We start from the raw sequence: 25945 nt of genomic DNA, 5'->3' as shown, positions 1-25945 counted from the left end.
ATCACTGTCATCATTAAATTAGCAAGGTTTAAAGCTAGAAGGAGCCTTAGAGATCATTTAACACTTAAGGAAACTGAGGCACATAAAAGTTAAACCTATCTTCTTATAACTTCATTGAGTCTCTGTGACTCAATTCTCTAGGAAATAACCAATCAGTCTGTAATATTATTTAAAGGAAATTTTTAGTTTGTGATTCTGATTGTGACAGTCTTCTGGCCTCATTATGACATCCTAGCAGACTCTCTCACTTTTGAAATGTGGAAATGTAGGTTTGGAAAAAGCATTAACTTAAAGTAAGTCTACTAGATTTCAAAGGAAAAGTTTCAAACTATTAAATTTAACTAACAGGTTCAGTGGGAACCTTACAGTATTGACCCTCCACATTGTAAAATATGTACTGCTAACAATAAAAAAGGATGGTTTAGCACTTGTTTACAATACAGCATGAGGTATTTTCAGCCCTTGTACAGAAATTAACCAGGATCGTTAGTTAATTAACACCTCACCTTAAAATTGGTCTCGCCTTGCATATTAGGTGATGATATTTCTTGATGGATGATGAAGAGATTGTGAGCAAAGGTCATGAGGACCCCCTGGAGATCCTCTCCGATTGTTCTGTTAATGATATCCAAACAAATGAGTTTACCAATGATTCCCCTCACATGCTTAAAAACAATCACCCTCTCATTTGTGCCTGTCTGGTGATGGAATTTAATGAGTATTTTCAATCTCACAAGGTGGCAATCTTCAGGGAGATATGAAAGATGAGGCCCCATTTTAACTTGTCAACAAAAAGGATTTGTGTAATAAATATTTTTTATTAATCAACTTAGCAGAAGATAGCAATAGGTTCAGTTATTCCAAGCAAAAGGCTACCACTGAGCTAGGACAGTGGTATGAGCTCATATGTTTTTAATGTTTAAATTAGTTTAACAGAACTGTTGCTATGCACATGAGCATAATTCATGCCTGACATAATTCTCTTGAATACAGATACATCAGAACCTCGGTATTATAGAGACTTTTGCCTTGTCCTTGCTTCCACAAATTGAATTATGGTATTGCTCATCGGTGGTCTACATATTCATAGGTTGGTATCTACCTGTGCTACAGAGGGAAATACTCCATTAATTTACTATGTTTGCAACAAGCCTTTCCATGCACTCTTCATACCTCAGCTGTAGGCACAATAATCATAATATGACCTTTCAAGTCTCTTTCTGCTTTAAGATTCTGCTTCTATAATAATGATGATAACAACTCATATACATACATACATACATACATACATACATATGGTACTTTTCTCACAACAACCCTGTAAGGAAGGTAGTGGAAGTATAATTTCCTGATTTTTTTCAGAGAGGAAATAGGCTCAGTTATGTTACTATTTTACTGGTTGCATCCCTGTGTTTTGAATTAACTCCTCTGAAATTTTTTTTGAAAGTTAAGGCCTTTTGTCCCTTCTCTATGTCATAAAATCATAGAAGTGAAAAGTTGGAAGGTACCTCAAAGTCTAACCTTAGCAAAAGTCTAACCTCTTCAAGATCCCTGACAAGTTTCTCCTTCAAGATTTCTAGTGATGGGGAATTTGCTTCTGTCCAAGAGAGTCTGTTTCATTTTTAGATAACTGATTGGTAGGAAGTTTTTTCACCTTATATTTGAGCAGAAATTTGCTTTCCATTAAATTCCACACACTGGCCTGGATTCTGCCCTATGGGGAAAAGGGGAACTACTCTAACCTCTCTTCCACATGAAAAGACTTTAAACATTTAAAAGCAGCTATCATGACCTGTCTTCCCCTTCTTTTTCCAAGGCCAAAACTCCTTTGTTCTTTCAATTGATCCTCCTATGCCTTAGTTTTGAGTTCAATGTCTCTTCTAAAATATGGCACCCCAAAGTATAGACAATATTGAAGATGTTATCCTGTCAAAGCAACTAGGCTAACATTGCCCTTGCCGTGGATCCTTTATTTGCATTAATGTAGTCTAACTTTGCATCTCCCCCAGGCAGGCACAATGCAGCTCAGTTTTGGTCTTTAATACCTTTTGGTGGAATTGAATTAGCTGCCCCGCCACAGGGCATCATCCTGAGCTTGCAGTCAATGGAAGCCTTTAGGTCCTTTTCTCTTCTAACCCTCTCCCTGCCTCTGTGGAAATTAGTTTCTATCCTTGTCTCTCGAGCCTGTCCTTACATGATTGAGCTTTTGAACCCATGTCTTTATGAAGAGTCATGAAGATGTAGAGAGTAGTGGTGCAAATAGCAGAGTGCCACCAACTTTGATCATGAGAACACTGTCCTGGACACCAGTCCTCCATCCAAGGTCCCCTTACAAATGACTTTCCCCATTATCTAACAACCTACTATCCTATCATCATCAGACCTCCTGTTCAGCCTTAGGCAGCCAGGGGTGTTTTATACTTAGGAAACTTGAAAAGAAAACCATAGAGTTTTGTCAGAATCAGCTGATCAGCCAATCATTTAAGTACTTACTATGTGCAGGGCACCAGGGATACAAAGAAAGGCAAAAGTGCAACATTGGTCTCTGTCTTTGAGGAACTTACATACTAATGAGAGAGGTGACATCAGATATATAGGTGTTTACATGCAAATCTGTAGGAGGAAGCCCCAAGGAACACCATAGAAGACTGACTGATGTCACTAACTGGATTAAAAAAAATGGGACAGGGGCCCCTCCCATTTCATGGGACATCTTGACTTCTAGAGCTCCTTTCTGAGCAGTCCAGTGAGAGGGCTTCCCACTTGAACAGGGAATCTCTAGCTCTCTTTCAACTAATCTAAGGTTTTTCCTTTTCTTCCCCCCACCCCAACCCATGTTTTTAACCTTATTTCTCACATTTCCTCACACATTCCTGACATTATAGTCAACCTTGGCAAGATGATGAGCATGTTAGCATTTGGACTTGCATGCTTTTCCTCATGCTGTGTCCTTTGCCCAACATGATGGAGTGCTTCCTACCATCACTCTGTCACAGTTGCCTTCTACCTCTCCTACCCCCATCTTTATTTGTCAGAATTCTATCTATCCTTCAAGACTCACTCAAGTGCTGTCTTCTTCGTGGAACCTTCCTTGAGTCTTCTCAACTGTATCTCTTCTACATATGAACCCTACATGTCAAGCCTTTCTTGTGATATACAATCCATCTTGTATTATGGTTAGTTGTGTACTTGTAATATTAGTAGATTATAAGCAATTTGAGGCAAAGGGCTTTACTTTATTCATCCTTGTATCTATCCCAGTGTCTTGCATATAGTGCCCTGCAAATAGCTGATGAATGAATGAATCTATGGGTCACACCCCCAGCCCTCCTCTTTCCCTGTCGGTGTACAGGGAAATGGAGCCACAGTGGGACCTGGACAGGGCAGAAAGAAGGGTAGGTAAGTGATGTGTATAAAGCAGAGCAGGCTCTTATTCCTTTGATGTCTTCACTGTTTCAGAGAACAGCTGAGATGAGTAGAGAAATACTTTTGCTGAACTATTTAGGGGTATGCCGAGGTACAAAGGTGATTGCTGCATTTGGAAATTGACCTGTACTGCTGTAGGTGATGGGGTGAAAGTAAAAAACCAGTTGTGGTGTTTGTCTGGCCTTGTGCTCTAATTGTGGGACATGTGAGTGCTCATGGAAACGTGTCAGCCTGGTGTTGGGGCTCTTGCTGCACCAGAGTCTGCAAATGTCCCACAATGATACTGGGAAAGCTGTGGTCAAATGCTTAGTACTGCTTATTTGGACCATCCCAGCTGAGCTTATTCCCAGCTTCCTACCTTCAGAAATGGATGCTGGCAGCAGTGTAGGCATTGGGCATATGTAACACACATGTGTTTGTGTGTATGTATGCTCATGTGCTTGTGTAGATAGCTGTTACAACTAACCTTTTGGCAATAAATCAATCATATTTTTAAAAAACAGTGTGTTGAAGGGCCACTTTGTGTAATACCATCTGTTTTTCTAAACAAAATTAAATGGTCTTTCAATAAATCAGCACTTTGATTAAAATACATAAAAGCAGAATTGCTTGCAGTTGCAACAGCCTATTTCTTTGTTTAACTGTACTCAAGTATTTCATACTCACAATACTCCCAATCTATATCTCTTCTGAGTTTCAAATAATAAAAAAACGGTTCCTTGTTTTTCCTGCAAAATTGGAGAAGAAATATCTTATTTTTCTTAAAGGAAACATACAACTTAGTACAAATCAAAGCATGAAATTAAGAGATAACTGTCAAATGAAGGAGGGAGAAAATTTATGTGTGTGTGTGTGTGTGTGTGTGTGTGTGTGTGTGTGTGTAGCTCCAGAAAGCAGATCTAAGACCAATCAGCTGAAGTTATAAAGAGGTTCATTATAAACAACATTATAATATTAGCATGATCCAAGAACAGAATGGATTGCCTCCTGGTAGTAATAATCTATCTCCCCCCAGAAGCATTAAAGAAGAGACAGCATCTGAGATGCTGAGGAAGGAATCCCTGAGTTAGGTGGCAGGTTGGATGAAATGACCTTTAAGGTCCCTTCCAATTCTATGATTCTATGCTTCTAATTACTAACACATCTAATTACATACTGTCTTGCACATAGCAAGTACTTAATAAATGTCTGTGGAATTGAATTGCAACAAATCACTTTCAGTGAGAGCTTCGTATTTCAGGATTTCTTCATTGACACACAGGTTACATCTTCCCTTATAACTGATGAATGTTGTCAGATCTGGCTCTGGACTGACCAGATGTGTTAGGAGCATCACCTATAATCAAGTGCTGTACGTGTTTTTATATAGACAAACCATCCCTGAAGTGTTCTCATGAAATTATGGACCATTTAGAGCCCTCCAAGAAATGAGGCCAGATTTTTTTTCTTATCATCAAGCTAAATGTAGTTAATACAAGTGAATGGCTTATTCAAAGTTTTCTTTCAAGATTTCATTTTCCATTTTTAAAAATGAGTTTACATATTAAGCTCAGATAAGACTAAGTCATGCAAAATAATAAAGCAAAGATGGATATGTTTTCATCTAAAATTCCTTCCCAAGCACCCAGGACCCACATGCCATTTCCTGGCTGCCAGAGTCCCTTCCCATGGTATCTTGCCCAGGATTGTCTTCTCTAGCAGCTTCCCATGACCTTAGTTTTTCTCTTCTCTTACCCTGACCTCACACTACGTGAATCTCTCCTGTGCACCATTTTCTTTAGCAATATGATAAACTAATAGCAGTTAAAGTGACAATGACTTATTGCCTTACCTGTGTATAGGGTATTCACATTTACACAGAAGACTCTTGTAAAGTGGCAATATTCTAGCCCCAAAGCTAAGGCTATGAGGCAGCTAGGTGGTATAGTAGATAGAATGCTGGGCCTGGAGTCAAGAAGACCTCTATCATTCAGATTCAGCTTCAGATACTTACTAGCTATGTGATCTTGAGCAAGTCATTTAATTTCTGTCTGCCTCAGTTTCCTCAAGTGTAAAATGGGGATAATAAGAGCTCCTATCTCCCAGGGTTGTTGTGAGGTTCAAATGAGGGAATAATTGTAAAGTGCTTAGCACATAGTGGAAATTTAATAAATGCTCGTTTTTCCCTTTCCTCCAAGGGAATGAATTTCTTGTAGCCAGTGAATCCAACCAATTGTGGATCCCAACAGATTTAGATCCAAATTGTGGATATTTTAAAAAGCTTTTTACCTATATAGTTTGCTTTACCTCTACTCAATTAGAAAACAGGCAACTTCTCAAGTTAAGTTTAAAGAATTTGTTTACCATGCTAATGGATTCGGGAAAAGAAGAGCACTGAAGTAGTCATACTTTTAATTGGAACAGACATGAATAGCAAAGCAACAGAAAACCATCTTGTTCACTGTCTAGGAAGGGTCTAGTTTTATTTCTCTTTGTCTTCAGAATGTTTTGGAACTTGAACTCTACCAAAGCTCCTGGCTCTCATAGGGAAGGCAGAAGCAGAATCTTCATATCGGATTATTCTCCTGGATGGGCTTCAGGGCTGAAAATAAAGAATTCAGTGATGGACCAAGTCTGAATTGATAGCCTACTTCTCTGTCATCAGTATTTCCAATACAACTCCCATTGTAGCTTTCCTGAGTCATTACTTCTTGTTCCTGTTCAGGGTCAGTTTGCCAACTTTTCCTTAGCCTGGCTGCCACATCTTTTCTTTCTGTGAGACCTTAGGGATACTCTAGGACTGATTCCTAGATGTTGTCACTGCCTCACATGGTCACAAACCTAGCAGAGGCCAATATCACTCCTTCAACTCATGACTTCCCTCTGTCAATCCTCCTGATGTAAATCAGCCTGTCTTGTAGGCCCAAATGCCTTCACAGGAGTAAAGTCCTTCTTCCAATGAGTATTCTTATTCTTAGTCCAGCATTGTGGGAAATATAATTCCTTTCTTCCCTTTTGATGTTGTTTAGTCATTTTCCCTTGTGTCCAACTCTTCATGACCCCATTTGGGGTTTTCTTGGTAAAGGTACTGGACTGGTTTGCCATTTCCTTCTCCAGCTCAATTTACAGAGGAGGAAACTGAGGCAAACAGGATGAAGTAACTTCCCCAGGGTCACATAGCTAGTAAGTATCTGAGGCCAGATTTGAACTCAGGAAGATGAGTCTTCCTGACTCCAGGCCTAGCACTCCATCCACTTTGACACCTAGATACTCTTTTCTTCTCTTAGCCATGTCTATTATATCCTCCCTGTAGTCAAAAAACCAAAAAAATTCATTCCTTGAAAATTATACTGAGTACAAATGGTCAAAACAACACAAAACTATTGAGTTACATTGTTACAAGTTCTAAATAAAGAAGCCACAAAGAAATCAATCATACATGATTTTTACATTATATATATATAACACATAGAGTACATGTAGATATATTATACATAGCATCATATTAGGATTACTTCTAGCATAATGTATGTATATATAATTATGTCACCAATGAGTACACCTAATCTTGCCTGATATCACCTTAAGATTGCCATTCATCAGTCAAGTCATATAAGCCTCAAATTTTTGAAATCACCAGCTTTCACTTCTGACCCCTTGTGGGTGGGTCAGTAGCTTCAGACTTATTGGCCTATAGTCCTAATTTTGGTCCAGGAGATAACTCAGGATGAATGGTGATGTCTCCAGACCCCAATAAATCAGACAATAGGTGGCCTCTCTTCTCTTGGAGCCTCTACACATGGAACATTAATTAGTCAGAAAAAGAAATAGCTTCTGCATTTGTTCTCCCTACTTCTGCCTGGGCAGAATTTCATGCCAAGGAAGTCTTGACAAATTTCCATAAGCACTAACAGGGTGCCAATATAGACTTTCCTTTTCATCTAAAACTTGACCCATATCTTTCAAATATAGAGCATCATCTAATACCACCTGCTGATCTGCAACTATTTGAAGACCATCTTTTGGAACCTGCATCCTTGATTTTCTCTTATTTCTCTCTTCCAACTTACCAGGGAGTCCAAAGATCCCCATATGGTGACTGGGTAATTAAAATATACCATTTTAGTAGGTCCTTAATAATTCTTTAAGACTATTTCACAGACTGATAGCTAATCTTTCAACTATTTGGTATGGAGTAGTTCACAACCAATCCACTATCTTATGGTTGTTTTATTACATCATTCTTAGCAGAATTAAATAAAAGCATTAGAAGGACCATATTCTAGTTCCATTGAACCTCTTGTCCAGAGTTCAGGTTCCCCAGAATGTCTAGCAATGTGCAATCAAAATACTCTGGCTTTAGGTATGATTGTGAATGGTTATTGTTTGTGGTGGTCCTTCATTTTCTAAGAGGACCAATGACATCATGGATTGTTGTCTTGACTTGTATGTGAATTGGATTTAAGTGAGACATTGTTGCATAAAGTCATCAGCCTCATTCTCTCTTCCAGAGTATAGCAAAGTACAAGATTTTTTAATGTCTGACAAGTCAAGGACCTTCTTGAAGAGTTTACTCTTAAAATTACAGAATCACAGATTCTCAGAGTTGTAAGGGACCCCCAATGACATCTAGTTCAGACTATACCTGAATCCTTTCTATACAACAGACAAGTGTTCACTTAGCCTTTGTTCCCAGGTTCTCAGAGAAGGGGAACTAACTACCTATCTAGGCACCCAATTCCAATTTTGGATAGCCCTACCTGTTGGGAATTTCCCCTTATTTGAATGCTTTGTTTTTCCTTATATCAAGTCTGAATTTGCCTTTTTGCAACTTCCACCCATCATTCCTTATTCTGTCCTCTAAGATCACATTCCCTTGCACATGACAGCTCTTTCAAATACTTGGAGACAGCTACCATGTGTCCTTTCTCTACTCCAGTTGAAACATCCCCAAATCCTTCATTTAGTCCTTATCTTGTTTGATCTTGAGGGCCTTCACTATTTTAATTGTTTTTCTCTCCACATATTCTATCTTATTAATATGGTGCCCAAAACTGCAAATCCCTAATCAAAGGCAGGTACACAGTGGGACCATCACTTTCCTAATCCTGTCTTAATGCCATCTAAGATCTCATTAGACTTTTTGGCCATCTGCATTCCAGGGGTGGAGCCAAGATGGCAGAGAGAAACCAGGAAGTTGCCTGAGCTTTCCCATGTTTCCCTCAAAAACAACATTAAATCAAGCCACTAAACAGATTCTTGAACTACAGAACCTACAAAAAGACAGAGACACAATCCTCCTATTTGAGTTAATTTAGAAGACTTCAGGAAAGGTCTGTATCACCTGGGTGAAAGGGGAGGGCAGCTCAGCACAGCTCAGTTCAGTGGTCAGCTCAACACTGCTGCAACTCAACATAGCTGAGAGTGGGGCAGCTGAGAGCAGTAAGAAGCTTGCAACAGTGACCCCTGTGCCCCAGGAGCAGACTTCAACTTTATAAGTTTAAAAATAGGCTACAACATAAGCAAAAAACAAAAAAAGACCTTTACCATTGACAGCTTCTATGGTGAAAGGGAAGACCAAAACTCAAACTCAGATGAGTTTGTCAAAATGCCTACAAGTGAAGACTCAAGTGGGAAGATGATCTTGTCTCAAGACCAAAAAACCTTCTTTGAAGAGCTCAAAAAGTCTTTTAGAAACCAAATGAGAGAGGTAGAAGAAAAAAAGGAAAAAAGAAATGAGAGTTACACTGCAAAAAGAAGCACAAAAATTGACTGATGAAAACCGTTCCTTAAAAAATACAAATGGTCAAATGAGAGAAAAAAATGGCCAAATGGGAGAAAAAATTGGCCAAATGGAAAGAGGTACAAAAGCTTACTGAGGAAAATGATGCCTTAAAAATTAAAATTGGGCAGATGGAAGCTGATGACTCCATGAGACACTAAGAATCAAAAGACTAAAAAAAAGAAGAAAATGTGAAATACCTCATTGGAAAAACAACTGACCTGGAAAATAGATCCAGGAGAGAGAATCTGAGAATTATTGGACTACCTGAAAGCCATGATCAGGAAAAGAGTCTAGACACCGTATTCCAGGAAATTATCAAGGAAAACTGCCCAATTGTACAATCATAGGATAAAATAATCATTGAAAGAATCCACTGATCACCTCCTGAAAGAGACCCCAAAAGGAAAACTTTGAGGAATATTGTAGCCAAACTCCAGAGTTATCAGGTGAAGGAGAAAATACTCCAAGCAGCCAGAAAGAAACCATTTAAATATCATGGAGCCACAGTCAGGATTGCATAGGACCTGGCAGCTTCAACATTAAAGTATTGCAGGGCTTGGGATATGATATTCAGGAAGGCATATACTTTTTGGCCATCATATCACAACATAAATTCATTGAATTTGTGGTACACTAAAATCCTGAGATATTTTTCAAGTAAATTGCTGTCTAGATACCAATGAGACTTTAAATTTATAACCTTTGATTTTATCTTGTTATAGTCTACCCAATGTTTTAGTCCATTAAAGTTCGAGGTCTTATCTCTGATGTCCAATATGATAACTCTCCCTTCTAGCTTTGTGTTATTTGCACATTTGATAAATATTCCATTTATATCCAAATCATTGATAACAACACAGGGTAAAGCATAGCACCCTGGAAATACTCAATTAGAAAAGTGCTCCCTAGTTGACATCAAGCCATTAATGGCCATTCCTCTTTGAGGCTGGCCATCCAGTCAGTTCAGAATCCACTTGCCCTGTCATCTAGACCAGTTGTCTCCAAAGTTTAGGCTAGGTTCTAATCTCAAAGGAGTATGGCCTGACCCAAAGGTATGTATGAGCAAATAATGACAGAAAAAAGATGCATCACTCCCAAGTCTTCTCCTGTTAACCAATTACAGAGTTTATTTCCAACAAAGTCACACCTATTCTTATCCCCCAACATTCGTCTACTCTACCCCTTCCCTCTACTACACAATTTGTTCCCAATAGCCCTGCTTTTACACCATGCGTCTTGCCCTTAGGGCAGTTTTTAAATGAACATCTACCCAGGAACACACAGCTGCAGTTGCACAGTTATCATTGGAACCCACCTCTCATCTGCCTAACATACTCATCCCCTTTCCCTCAGATCACCTCATGGCAAATGAAGATAGGCTTGGGAGGGTGGACTTTGGCTCTGGGAAGTGACTGGGTAATTAAGAGTCATATCTCTCTTCTGCTCCCCCTTCCCTCTTCATTTTGGGTGGGACTGAATGAGTTGAAGAGATTAAAAATATGTATCACAGATTTTATTACATTATTTTCCCTCCCAAACCCATCCTTTTTCCAAATTTCCCTATTTCTGTTGGGGGCACCACTATCTTTCCAGTGACCCAAGTTTGTAATCTTGGTGTCATTTTCAACTACTCACTTTTCATGCCTGAACTATTGCAATAATCTAATTGTTCTCCTTGTACTTAATTCTACCCTTCTCTCAAATCCATCCTCCATATAACTGTCAAAGTGGTTTTCCTAAACCAGTCTCTCCCCTGCTCAAAAAGTCCAGTGGCTCCCTATTGAAAAGGATTATTTCATCTTTATCTCATCCTTTAAAAATGTCTCTTTTTGTGTAAATTTTAGTACAGTAATATATGAATATAACTAGGAAATAGGCAAGTATACATATAGAGGGGTGTGCCTAATTTTTTTTGTAACTGATGAGGGTATGCAATCAAAAAGTTGGAAATTTCTACTCTAGACAATGTCTCTGCTTCTTTTTCACAATAGCAGCTGGAACAACATAGACAAATCATTTGCTAAAATCTAGTTTAAACGACATTTATACTATTCCATAGTCTGTCAATCTAGTAATTCTGACATAAATAGAAGTGAAGTCAGTTTGGATTCCTGCAGTGCTAGTACAGGTAATTTTCAATTATCAACCATTTATTAAATGCTTATGATGTGCTAGGCATTGTGCTTGGTGCTGAGGGTAAAAAGATACAAAGGAAACAGCCATATCTCAAGGAGCTTACATGTTGGAAGGAGAGTTAAGCTATACAGTAAAACCTTGACCTAAAACATCAGTCTCAACTCTGGACAAACTCCAGGTAGATTACAGGTCTAATCAGCTGTGGACTCTTGTGTACTTAGGAACAAACCATATGGATTTTTAAGTTTTTGAAAATTTTGATATCTTATGTTTTTACATTACTTTTTAACATTAATTTTTTTTTTTAGGCAATGGGGGTTAAGTGACTTGCCCAGGGTCACACAGCTAGTAAGTGTCAAGTGTCTGAGGTTGGATTTGAACTCAGGTCCTTCTGAATCCAGGGCCGGTGCTTTAACCACTGCACCATCTAGCTGCCCCGTTTTTACATTACTTTTATTTCTGAATATGTCCGTCCCTAAAAGGGAATGAATGAGTCATCTCTTGTAACAAAGAATTTTTAAAAAGAGAAAGAACCCAGCTCATAAAAACCATCTACTATATCAACAATGTGACAGTATATTTAATATTCCACACCCATAGTCCCCCACCACTGCAAAGAAAGGAGGGAGGTACATTTTTTCAGTTCTCCCTAAGGCCAAGCTTCTTGATTATCGTAATCACACAACATTCAGTTTCATCCTTTTATTCTTTCCATTTACATTGTCGTAGCCACTCTGTGTATTGTTTTTTTGATTCTGCTTACTTTGCTACAGTTTATGTAAGTATCCCCAAGCTTCTTTGAATTCTTCATATTTGTTGTTGGTACAGTAATATTCCATTAATATTCATGTACCACAATTTGTTTAGCACATCTACAATCAATAAACATCCATTTGTTTCTAGTTCTTTGCTACTACAAAATTACAGTTGTGAATATTTTGGTGGATATGAGTCCTTCTATCTATCTTGGACCTCCTTGGGGTATATGCCAGCAGTGGGAACTCTGGGTATGGACATTTTGGTCACTTTTTTAGAATAATTCCAGTGTTTTCCAGTATGATTGTACCAATTTGCTATTTCACCAACAGCACATTAGTGTAATTGTCTTTCCATAGCCTCTCCACATTAACTATTTACATCTTTTGTAATCTTGGCTAATTTGCTAGGTGTGAGGTAAAACCTAAGAGCTGTTTTGATTTGTATTTCTCTAATTATTAGTGACTCGAAGCACTCTTCCATATGATTCTAAACAGCATGCAATTTTTCTTTTGAGGACTGTTTGTTCCCTGGTGATTTAAAAATGGTAAATTTGCTTATCTGGCTTGCTTTCCCCCTATCCAATTAGAAAACTGGGAACTTAGCTAATTCAGGTCTAGTTTTTCAGTTACTTGCTATGCTAATAGATCCAGGCAAGGAACAGCACTGAAACAATAAAACATTTAATCTGTACAGAAATGAACAGTAAAGCAAAAAAACCAAACAATCTCATTCACACTCTGAAAGAATAGTTTGATTCCCCCTTTCCTTCAGAGTAATTTGTAACTTGTGCTGCCATAATTTATAGCTCTGATAGGGATGACATAGGTAAAGTCTTTTTTTTTTAATTTTTAAATTTTTAAAAAAATTTTGCAGGGCAATGAGGGTTAAGTAACTTGCCCAGGGTCACACAGCTAGTGTCAAGTGTTTGAGGTCACATTTGAACTCAGGTCTTCCTGAATCCAAGGCTGGTGCTTTATCCACTGCACCACCTAGCTGCCCCCACATAGGAAAAGTCTTAGCAAGATACTTGTACACCAGGATGGGTCTCAGGGATGAAGATGAAGATTTCATTGAAGTGCGAAGTCCATATTTGGTTGCTTGCCTGCTTCTTGGTCTGTGTCTCCAGTATAGCTCCTAACTTGACTTATCCTAGGTGCTACTTGCTGCTTGCAGTCATAGTTGTAATATTTTCCACAGCCAGAATAACTCATATTCTTGGCTCTTTGAGGTATCAAAGATGCTAATGAAATCCTGAGTTCATAGACACTTTAATTTCCCTATATCATCATGAACTTGACAGAGATCACCTTTACTCATACATCAGACAACCTGCTCTGTGGCCAGACATGGTCTAATGGAAAAGGAATTCCTGGTTTTCTCAATGAGTGTTTCCGCCTTGGGTCTGATATTTTGGGAAATGTAGTCTTCTCTGTACCTCTGCCATGCCTTGAATGTTCTAACTCATTCAGAAACTTCAGGCAAAGAAATACAGGATCTAGAGCAATATGAAACCTCAGAGCTAAAAGCTCTCGTTTGACAGGTGAGGAAATGGAAGGTCAAGGGAAAGTAAGTGACTTCCCCAAATAACACAGGACATTACACAGGTATTAAGCAGTGTTGGGATTTGAATCAATTCCTCGACTCTGTTAATGTTACTCCAACACAGCTGCATGATGACAGCTGGTGGGGGAGAGACACATTTAGGAGGGCAGGGAAGACCCATCAAATCAATCACATAGGGGACTATGACTTTTCCTACATAGACAAGTATAACCCTGGCCCCACAAGTCATTGGTACACACACACACGCGCGTGCACACACACACACACACACATTTATGTATAGCATTCATCTATCTATTCATATAACACAACACACACCAACATGATGCTTTTCATTACCTGGCAGCCATTATAGGGTTCATTTAGTTTAAGGATCAGTGGGAGGATTGCAGTAGCTTCAATCTAGTTGGTAGAAATGAAAATTTACCAGGGCTGAACCCAATCTCAATGAATTCACTTTCCAAGAGAAAATACATCAATTGTAAGTTCCTATTGCTCTTTGATTGCAGCTTTGGAAAGGAAAAAAATCATTTGATGTTTCTTCAAAAGAATGTGACCACATTATAAGCACTGGAAATGATCTCATATAAAGAAAATGGACTCTGACCATTTCTGTATTCATTTCTGGTATCACTTAATTGTACCCTTTCATTTAAGTCCTCTTAAGTTAACACAGATGGCCAACAACTTGGCTACTTCTTATTAATTTTGAATCTGTGGATTTTTTTATATTTCTACTATCTGAATAATTCATTCCTTAGCTACAGGGTTGAAAGCCACTCCTTGCTGATATGGTGCATACTAGATGTACCAAGCTAGGGCAAGTTTATTGGCAATTATAACTGCCATAGTTGCACCAACCATCTTGAGACACAGATTTCTCTAGGGCTATTAGTGACTTTTCTGTAATTTCTTTAATAGTTTCTTTGTCAGGTCTTTGCAGGTCTGAGTCATCTGCATTCATACCTTCTTTGGGAACCTAGTTAGTGTACTTATTATAAATTACCTTTTCCATCATATTTACTGCATGCATCTGAATGGACCAGGCATTAAATATTTTTTTTTCTTTCTTCCCCTACCCAGTATATATCTATCCAATAGATACTGGGTCACATGTGTTTCTGGAAAGAAACCTCCATCTCCAAAAACCTCTAACAATCCAGGTATCCAGCCTTTCTGATACCTGTATAGGGGGAGGTTCTCTTCATGGTTAGACTATTCTGTTTTGATCTCTGCAATCTTTCTTTTTCTTCAGGCTCAGGCTGGTAATGATAAAGCTGAATTGGAGAAGGTAAAAAGCTGGTCATTGTCAGTGACTGAGTGGGGAGGGGTTTCCTAGGCAAGGATGGGGCCAAGGATGAAGAAAAGCATATATAGCAGAGGTTACAGTGGAATTATGGTTTAAAAATGTACACACAGGGGCAGCTAGATGGTACAGTGGATAAAGCACCGGCCCTGGATTCAGGAGTACCTGAGTTCAAATCCGGCCTCAGACACTTAACACTTACTAGCTGTGTGACCCTGGGCAAGTCACTTAACCCCAATTGCCTCATCAAAAAAAAAAATATACACACACGTACACACACACACACACACACACACACACTTTCAGATCCAACTCTACCACATATCAACTCAGCAATGTCATGAAAATTATTTAGTTTCCTTAAAACTTTACTTTTTTCCATTTGCAATTTGTAGATAGTAACATTTACATGCATGTTTTTGTTGCTCTTGTTTCTCATCAGCATCACTATTAACTCACATTGAAATAAAGTTTACAAAGTGTTTTACATACATAATGTCATTTGATTCTCACAAAAAACCCTGTGGGGTGGGTAGTAAGACCAAGAGAGGTTTAGTTACTTGAGCAAGATAATATTGTTGTTTGTCCTCCATTTTTGAAGAGGTCCATGACATTGGGGTGATATCATGACTTGCAGTGAACTGGATTTAAGTGAGGGAGGGCTGTGCGAGGTCACCAGCTCACTCTCTCCTCCAGAGTCATCTGGGTCCAGTGGCAAGATACATATCAGGATGACTTGAGATGTTCCTGGATGTTTAAGGCAATCGAGGTTAAGTGACTTGCCCAGGATCACACAGCTAGGAAGTGTCTGAGGTGACATTTGAACTCAGGTCCTCCTAACTTCAGGGCCAGTTCTCTATATACTGTGGCACCTAGCTGACTCTGGGCAAGATAATAAAGCTGATGGTGGCTCTAAAAAGACACCTAGAAGAAGTATTTCATTTAAAGTAGACCCCCTCCCCGCAATTCAAAGGTTTTCCTAAGGGATAACACTGTAGCAAGTCATAAGCACTTACCTAATATATGGGATAGTGGGGAAAGGTTCTAATTAAGGAAAATGGATGGACCATTTGACTTCTGAGTAGTCATATAAGCCACAAGGAAATTTCTTGTGCCAGATCTTTATTAAGCACCATTTTAATATCTCTCTTTCAATGTTCCCCCTCCCCACCTCCTTTCAGAAATTTCTATTTATTTTTGGCTCTTTCATTTCCTTTCTTTCTTTTAATAATTTTCACATCTCCTATTCATTTTTTCCTCTTCTCTTTCTTCTCTTGCTCTTTCTGAACTAGCTAATTTGCTCAGGGGGGTAAGAGCAGATTTGGAGTCAAGAAGACCTGAGTTTAAATCCCTTCCTCGGTGACTTACTGTGTGAGCCCAGGGAAGTCATAATCTCCCTGAAGCATCAGATTCTTCATCTATAACAGTACTTACACTTCACTAGTTTGTTGTAAGGATTAAGTGACAATATATATAAGGGGCTTTGTAAACTAAAGCATCATATCAGTGCTAGTTATTTAATTTTGTTTCTTCTGTCCCAACTGTTTTTTCCCATTCCATTTTTTTCTTTTATCCTCATTTTCCTCTGGGAACCCTGTTTTAATATACTTGCCTCAGGGGCAGGTACATTGATACTCAGTTGAAGTTTATGTTTGAAACCCATAGGCTTCCCTTGGTGCACCTCCTTCCTACTTCCACTCTCTAGGTGCCACCTCCATCTTTTCTCCTCTCTTTTCCTTCAAAATGTAACTTTAAGAAAACATCCAATAAATTTAGATCACCCTAAGGTGTAAATGACTGATGGGGCCCAGGTGTGCAAATGTCCTAACGTTTTAACAGAGGCCAGATCTTTTGAACCAAAAGAATAAATGTGGAATTATGGGATTTCAATAATCAGTAAATAATAGGGAAAATGACGTTTTGAGGGAGGTGGCAAGAAAACTTCACAGTGTCCTTCAAATTATACCTTCCCTGCTTTGAGGATCTACTCACTTTGAGAGTGAGTAGAACAACCTTGAAGCTGATTTAAAAAAAATAACAACAAAACCAGAGTTAAGTTTAGGCACCTTCTGGGCATGGGAAAAGCGTTTCTGTTTAATCATTTGGGGAATAAAACTTTAATTCCAGAGGGGCTGCACACTATAGCTGGAACGATTAATCCCAACTGCAGCCGTCTGGGTTGATTCATTCTTTCTGTAATTCAGTCAATTATATTGAAATATTTGGTTTGCTGAGGTATATGGGCGTCATTAGATGTGCATGCAAATAGCAGTAAGAACACTTAACTACAACCCTGCTGGTTGTGCAAGCCCAGAGGCCAAAATAAAGGTACTGCAGTGTGAAGGATAGATACTTCTGAAAATCATGAAAACTATGAAAGACCAGTGGAGGTGTTTTCCCAGGATGATAAAATGGGTTGAATTGGCTTAAGCAGGTAACATTTCCCATCCCAGCTGCTACTGGCTTACTTTCACTTGTCCTACCTCCACATTGTATCCTATGCCATGGGCCTTACACATCTGGAGGAAAACACTGTGGAAGACTAGGGAGAGGTTGCTGTGCATCAGGTTGTTGGATATCACTGCATAGCGAATGGATGTAGCAAGCTGGAAAAGACCAGGTAATTAAGTGTGAGAATCTGATTTTAACACAATATTGTCATGTGTTCCTGCATGGAGAATTTATGACATTTCTTTCCCTAACAGCTTTTGCTGCCAAAGAGTCCAGTTATCATAAGGCCTGAACAATCTTTAATATTTGCCAAAAGTATCTAAAATATAACCATGAACAAAATTAAATATTAGGAATCTGGCAGCCTGTCAGTCTCTTTCAATGTGCTAGACATGGCTTCTTTTCTTCTGGCAATCAGACATGGGCTGTTCTTGGAAGCTGTGTCGTGGTAGGAAGAAGGCTGAATTTGGAGATGGACGACTTAGATGTGTGACCTTTAATCTCAGTGGATCTCAGCTTCTTCATTTATAGAATTGGGATAATAATAGTTATGTTACTTGCCTCACTGAGTTATCTTGAAAGAGGGATAGGGGCCAGGGCTGTGATTTCCTTGATATAAGGAACTTCTGGGTGAGGAAAGTATTTCTGTCAATTCAGGTTGGCACCTTCTCTACAACTGATAGTTGTGGAGGGTTGCCTAGAGCACAAGAGGTTAAGTGATTTGTCCAGGGTTCCAGAGCCAATGGGGGACTTGGTCTATCCACTGTGTCAGACAGTCTTTAGCATGAGATGTAAAGTAACTAGTAAAATGTAAATGTGTCATAGTGGTCAGTTACTAAGATGCTGATCTTTACAACAACTGTAAATCTGGAGACCAGAATGGGTAGCCACAGTCATTGTCATTCCTTTGGTATGGAACAGTTGGATCACAATCCCAGGCCAGGACCGTGCTTTAGGAGACTCTGAGGTGCTGTAAGGAATAGGCACCTAGAGCTGCTCATGGGTGGAAGGTAGAGGAGGGGTGGATCCTGTCAGCAAATGCTGAGAAGATCTGAGGTTTACTTTCCTATATTAAACACTCCCGTCCTCCTTCCACTATGACCAAAGGAGTGGCTCTGGGGCTGGCTATCCAGTGACACTGGCTCTGTCCCACCAACTCCACAGAGGTTATTAGTTACTCTTTTCTCACACCCCTTTGACAGCTTAGAATATTGGACACTTAGAAATGGAAGGAGAATCAAAGAGCAGCTATTTCAGACTTCTCATCTGATAGATGGAGAAACTGAAGCCCAGAGAAGAGGTGGTGAATTTCTCACAATCACACAGTTTTTTAGAGGTAGAGCTAAGGTGAGAAGCCAGGGTTCCTGACTCAGTTCAGTGCTCCAAATTTTTTTCATGGGCAATATTTCCACTTCTTTTTGCCATTTCTGATTTTTTTCCTTTTTTTAAAAGTTCTTTTGATAAAAGCTAACTCTCTGTGTGCTTTAGCTAGCCTGGCTCTTACCAGTATAAATATACTGGTAGGAGGTGTTCTCTTCTGAGCCTCTCATAACCATAAACATATCTCTAGGTGTAGCCAATGTAATTCAACTTCACTAGTTGTCAATTCTCTATTAAATTCCTTTGGCAATGTTTCATCATGGAGATAACCCTAGGTTCTCAAAAGTTGTGTGTCAATGGAGTGCAAGTTCTGGCTGATTCTACCATGATAGGCATCTAGTCAATGGATTTTTTAAAAACTATAGAACAAAGGAAACTATTTAGTATTATATCATGGAATCATATTGTGACTTTCTAAACTGGACACCTTTCCTCTCTCCCTCTATGGTTTATTTGCTGTTCAGATAAAATCATTTAAGGGCTTCCAAGTGTTTGCTGTAATGGAATTCCAAGGATACATAGGATATGAGCAACCTCTTGTACAGGGATAGACTGACTCTTTAGGACTCACCCAGGGCCATCAATGGGGTTATTAAGGTAGGCTAAAGCTAGTAAGGATTAAAGTAAGACCAGCTCTGCCTATCTGTGCATGCAAAGTATATTGGCCACTAGGCCTAGGCATTCGGCTACACTATCCCATAGCACTTACTTGAAAAATTAAGGCACAGAAGCCAGAGCGATCTGTAGATATAAGTGAACTGTAAATACTCTAGAATTCCATTGTGGTTACTGAGCATGTAATTGCGTGGTAATTACCATGAATTCACAAGATAATTCCAAGGTTATTTTTGTCTTCTAAACTTCTCTTATGCCACCATCGTATAAAAACTAACAAAGCTGAGACTAGGCCGAAGGAAACAAGAAAGTAGTCACTTGGCTGACACAATCTTTCCCAAGCAATGCACTATAGCTCTAAAGAAGATGAGTCAGTAGAATCTGCCTGTCTTGTCTGCGCTGTGGAATGAAGAAGCATGGTCCTCAGTTTCCTCATTTGTAAAATGAAGGGGTTGAATTAGATGATCTCTCAGGTACTTTCCAGAGCTAAATCTTATGATGATTTGGATGTAATTCTTGTGTGTAGTGAATAAAAAGAGATGATACCTTGGTTGTCTTCCTGATAAAAAAGGGTCATCATTCTAGCTTCTAAAAAACAAGTAGTGATTACATTTCAGAAAGAAAGCAGTCTGAAATTAGTGCCCAAATATTCCCATTTCCTTTGGTCTGGATGACCTGTCTTCTTCTGTTTTACTAATTCCTATCTGTCTAACAAGGCCTAGCTCAAACCCTTCTTCCTCTGCAAATCTACACTAGACCATTTCAGCCCAAAGGGTGTACTGTCTCCTCTGAGACCCTTTTTGTCTGTACCACACATTTCATCAAGCTCGTGCTTTCTTTTGTGCTACCTTATTAGCTGTCCTTACATGTATTTGTTTTTCTCCCCAGCTAGATGAGAAGTTCCATGAAGGTGAGAGCTTTGGCACAGGAAAAGGCAGTGGGGTGGAAGGGAAAGAATGTCAGACTTAGAGTCAGGAGTAACGTGCAAAGTTTACAATGTCTCGGCCCAGCTTATGTGTGGTCACAGGCAGGTCCCTTAATGCCCCTCTGTGAAATGGGGTATAATTATCCTTGCAAGGCCTCCCTCACAAGGCTGTTGGGAGGAGAGTATTTGGGAAACTTGAAAGCACCATAAGCATTGTAAAGCATGCCACTGTGTAGAAGTACTATAAACATGCCTTCTTAGTACAACCACCGATTTTCATCCCTGATGTGTATCATCAGGCACAAGGCCTTGCAAAGAGCCTTGTAAAATATCTGATAAGCTTCATGGGGATGATGATTTCTTCTGGCCATGGATATAGAAATAGAAGGGATCTTGGAAATCATCTAATTCATATGAATATCAAAAACATCAGGAATCTTGAGCAGATAAGAGGGTGGTGCATTTTTAACACTTAACCAAATTTTCTATAGGTGAGCTATGTTCTCTCCCTATGTTTTAGTTTCCTCAGCTGTAAAAAGAGGGAATTAAGTTTGATGATCTCTAGAGTCCCTCCCAGCTCTGAGTTTCTCAATTCTAAAAGAATTCTCAAATCATGATACCATGGAAAGAGCCTTGGCTCTGGAGCTAGAGGACCTGAGTTCAAATCCCACCTCTGAGGATTAATACCTATATGACCTTGGGAAAGTCCTTTAAGGTCCCTGGGTCTCAGTTTTCTCCTCCGTAAAATTAAGAGGACTAGACTAGATGACTCTCGAGGGCTGTAACCCTGAGATTCCAGAAGTCTCTTCATTAAAAGCAAATGTCTGGGACAAAGAGGGAAACTTTTTTGACATATCAAACCTGATGGCATAGATGAAAAAGACAATTGTACCATCTAAAGTCAACGACTTCACAAATATGGACCATGCTTCTTGGAAAGGAAAACAAAAATACAGTCAAACTCTTTTTGGCCAGAAAGGGAATGGATTTAACTGTTTGGTTTGCACAATTTACCTTCTTTCTATAGTAGGCAATCAATATCACTTTGTTAATGATGAAAAAAATTAAGCTTGATTTTTAAGGTTGAGTTGAGAATCCACATTAACATTAAATATAGTAGCTAATTCTCCCTGTAGGTGCCAAGGCTTGTTCTATCTTCTGCCAAACCTCTCCTGCATATTTCCCTAGAAATATTTGTGAGCCAGTGGCCTACACAGCACTGTCAACATTGATGTTTTTTCTTAGGCATGCACAGAAGAGTATATGGCAGGACTTCTTCAGGTCACTTCTCTGATCCCAGCAGAGTTCCCAGGGTCACACATACCTTCTTCTGTAATGCATGAAAAAGTAAGAGTAAAGTGCTCATGGGTAGAATTGTTTCTTCACTGCAGGGGAAAGAAATCCTCCTACCTCACAGAAACCCACAGATTTCTCAAGAAACGGGAAGAGCTTGCTTTTTGCATTTTAGAGTATTATTTCACATAACAGATAAATAATGGTTCTTCACGTTCTTGATAGAGGCTACATTTATATTTACTATTTTATGTGATTAGTATTTTGGACTACACAGTTTAATTAAAAATGCTCTTGGGTTTTGGTCCTGGTTCTGCTACTAACTTGTCAAATGTCTTCACTTTTCTCTGTTAAATGAAATGTTGGACCAACTGATTTCCAACATCCTATCTAGCTCTGAAATTCTATGATTTTAAGATTCTCTATGAGCTTTAACTTCCATAAAGCTTCAGAACTTCCTTTCCATATTATAATTCCCACAAGGGAGATCATTCCTATGAAACAGGGGTTCTTAAGCTTTTTTGTGTGCATATAGTGGGCCTTTTTGGCAGTTTGGTAAAGCCTGTGGATATTGCCTCAGAAAAATGTTTTTAAATGAATAAAATGATATACATAGGATTTCAAGGAAACAAAAGATTAGTGAAAATAAAGTTTTAACTTTTTTCCCATCCAAGTTCAAGGACTCTCTGTAATTATCTATGGATTCTCTGGCAATCTTTGGGTCCTAAGTTAAGAACCCTTGACATAAAGGTTCTAAAGTCAATTGCCCAAGACATTTGGGCTAATTACCTACTACCCTCCTAGGATATTTCTAAACCAAATGTGCCTGGTCACAATTCTAATTTGTCCTAAAGGGCTGATTTTTATCCTGGGTATAATTTTCTATGTGTTTGATGTCCTTGTTGTAGTGAAGACACCTATAGCCTATGAAGATCACTTTGTGAATGGAATAGGAGTGCATGCCAGGAGAGCCAGTCTGATTTCTACTAAGCATTTCTGTGATTTCCATCATCAAAAGCATTTATGCCAAAGTGCATTCATTAATCATTCTTCATGATTCCTTCGGGATGTGCTGTGGGTATTTTGTGGCTGAAGGGCCTAGACCAAATGGTTATAAGACTCACCCAAGGTCACACGTCTGACTACTGCTTCTGTGTAGTCTGTGCTGGAAGGGCCCTCTGTAGTGATGGAGCAGATAATGTTGGTCTTCGTGACCTTTTCATTCCCCACTCCCCACCCCGCCCCGCCCCGCCCTGCCCCCTGTTCCTGTCCTTCCTGGTGCACCCACATCCTTACCCCAAATCCCTCTCCTGTTTCCCATACCTGTATTTGCTAAGTGGGTAGCTGGTAACTGAGCCACTAATAGTTTAAGATGTGATTCTTCCTGAGGGTATTTAAATTTTAATAAGGGAATTGAATTCTAAAACACCAAGTCTAAATAATAATATCTTACATTTCTATATACTTTAGTATTTATATGGGGCCTTCTTCACAATACCCCAGTGAGATGGGTAGACAATTCTTAATATCCCCATTTTACACACTGGGAAATTGAGGCTATGAGAGGTTAAGTGACTTGTTCATTGTCACCCAGGGAGCAAGAGCCACAGCTGGGATTTGAACCCTGACCTTTTCTGCTTACAATTCTAGGGTACTTTCCATTACACAACACTGCTAAAAAGAAAGAAGCAAAAAAAAGTAGAATAAAGATGAATGATAAGGTTGGTTTTGGAGTAGGGGGGTCTTGCTAGAAACCTCTCAGATCAGACCATTGAGGCATTCACCAAATCTGCCCATATAAGTCTGTGACAGCTATTGCTGAACAGTCTAAATTTCTACAGAACCCTGTTAGGCATGACTAGAAAATGCAGAGATTGACTCTTACCAGGAAAAGAAAGGAAAAATTTAAAAAGGACAAAAAGTTTGTGGTCAAAGTCCAGCCTTTTAAAAAAAATCGCAATCTAACAAGAATTCTTATAGTTAAATCTAAAAAAAAGTTTAAAATACTCTTTTTCATTGGAGAATATAATTTTGCTCTAGCCACAATTTAAATTGATTTCCTTCTGAGCTTGAGGACTGAAAGTGCAGAGTGCATTTCATTTTCTCCATGATACTTGTTTTGACAGTGATGTATTTAAGTTGACATAGTTGAAATCCTTGTGTAATAAATCTCTGCCTGAGAATTAATCATGTTTATAATATTCTGAGAATTAATAACACTCATTGCTCAAATCATTAACTGAAAAAAGGAGCTTCCAAAATCTGTTCTCTGCAGTAAGGGACCACAAATAAATGAATGTTTGATAAAATAATCCAAGTAGCAGTTTAACAAGCGTAAACTTGAATGGGGCTGCAATAACACAGAACTATTGTTTAAGGGTTGGCATGAGGCTGATGAGGTGCTTATTTTGGTTACAAAGCATGCATCCGCATGCATAATGAACTGCACTCTGAATTATTAATGTGTTGCTTATTTAGCCTCATCCGTCTAGAAGATAATGTATCCTAACTATAATGAGTGATTGGTTTTGTACATAATTACAGTAGCAGCAGTATCTAGGAAATTTGTTCTTTCAAAGAAGGATTTCTAAAAATAAAGTCATCACATAAACTCTGTTGTTGTTCCATTTTATCAAAATCAAACCCGGAGCATTTGAGAATTCATAATAAATTAAAAGAGACAGAATCATTATTAACGTCATAATTTAACACAAAAGGTTTTACTTAATCATTCATTACAGATCATATGCTGTTAAAATGCTTATGAATGTCTTGGGTTATTTTCAGATGTTTTCCAAAACAGTCCTTGCTCCTAATCCTTGAATACCCAGGAAGAAGAAGCCAAAAAGAATGGCTAGGTAAAAACTGATAGGAAAAGGATGACAATTTATGCTAATTCTGACAGAATTTTAATTAAAAAAGTTGCTACTTGATTACTTTTCATTTTTAAAACATGTACTTCTGGGACTAATCATATCTAATTTCCTTCTCAAAAGTGGATGCTTGACAAGAACACTAGATCAGGAGCTCATTAACCTTTAAATGATCATTTCTTGACACCTTCTTTGGGGTGGTATGGGGACAATATCTCTCCTGTGAGTACAGGGAGAAAAAAGTTGGGGTTTTTGTTTTGTTCTGTTTTTGCCCTGAATCTCCTTAGGCAAAGTACCTCTCCTAGTCAGAAGTACTTTATAGGGTCTAAAATCCTTTGTATTTTCATAAGCATTGTGTCTATGCTCCTCTTTTTCTTGTGTTCTTCAGAGGGACATCGTAAGGTGAGGGAGGATGACAACTTCCCCTTCCTAAAACCAAAATTCCAGTCTGCACATAGTTTTCCAATAAGACTTGTTTGATTTTAAATGGAGGCTGGTGTATATCTGTCCACCCAAGTATGTACCTCTGTGTACCTGTGTATGTCTGTGTGTACTTCTGAATACAAACATATCTATAAGCACATTCTTCCAGCCACACCAATGCTAAAACTTTTATCTTTCTAAAAATCAAGAGCACACTCAGTTCCATACTAGATTATAGTAAGAATAGGCACACTTTTCTTCCAAGACTGTAGAGTCTTCAGCCCATTGAAGACCCTAGTGCTTTCTTTTTGCAAGCCCACAGTAAAGTAAAATGTGCAAGACTTTCTCTCTGAATTCCACAGTGTTGTCTGTATTTAGGAAGGAAGCCAACAGGCACAATGGGGGAAACCACTGAGCATGCCTCTCATCCAAAACACAACATATGCTTTTGGTTAGACTTCTCTGAAGCAACATATTTAAAGCAGCAAATTGTCATTTAGTGCTGGTTGCTGACTGAATTCCACCACACTGTTTGCAGCATTCTTTTAGAAATAGCACAGAATTGCAGTGGTCCATCGTGGAGCTTATGGCCAGAAGGACAAGAGCTTGAGTTCCACATTGTTCTTTAGTCCTGAAAGACCAACAGCCTGGTGGACCTCTCTGAAGATGGGGATCAGGAACTACTTTCTGTGGGGAGTTGGGGCTTGCTCATCATGGGGCCATCTTTCTTTACCCCCCTTTCCCCTCTAATTGAATTTTGCTCTTCATGACTAAACCCCCTATTGCGTTTTCAGTCTTGTTATACATCGATCCCCTCCATGAAGTCCATGGTCTGGCTAAACTGGCCTCTTTGCTATTCTTCACACTAAACACACTATTTCCTCTATCTGTTCCCTTTGTCCTAGCTATTCCCCACCCATGAAACAGACACCCTCCCCAATCCTGCCTCCTGGAATCCCTTTTTTTTTCTTCAAGACTCAGCTCAGGCTCAGGCTCTATTTTCTGCTCTGTCTTTCCTAGTTTTGTGGTCC

The 25945-nt window shown here is 39.0% G+C and overlaps 1 protein-coding gene across 1 annotated transcript in view; it reads right to left on the bottom strand.

Moving 5' to 3' along the window:
* Positions 1-531: 531 nt before the first annotated feature.
* Positions 532-25945, bottom strand: part of IQCH (IQ motif containing H) — a 176041-nt gene continuing 150627 nt past the window's right edge. The window contains exon 13 of the mRNA XM_043983514.1: positions 532-615. Coding sequence (XP_043839449.1) covers positions 532-615 — 84 coding nt within the window. The remainder of the gene's footprint in view (positions 616-25945) is intronic.

This window comes from Dromiciops gliroides, chromosome 2 (genome assembly GCF_019393635.1).
Source record: "Dromiciops gliroides isolate mDroGli1 chromosome 2, mDroGli1.pri, whole genome shotgun sequence".
In the NCBI taxonomy this organism is placed as follows: Eukaryota; Metazoa; Chordata; class Mammalia; order Microbiotheria; family Microbiotheriidae; genus Dromiciops; species Dromiciops gliroides.
This window is presented reverse-complemented; position numbering and strand designations above follow the sequence as displayed.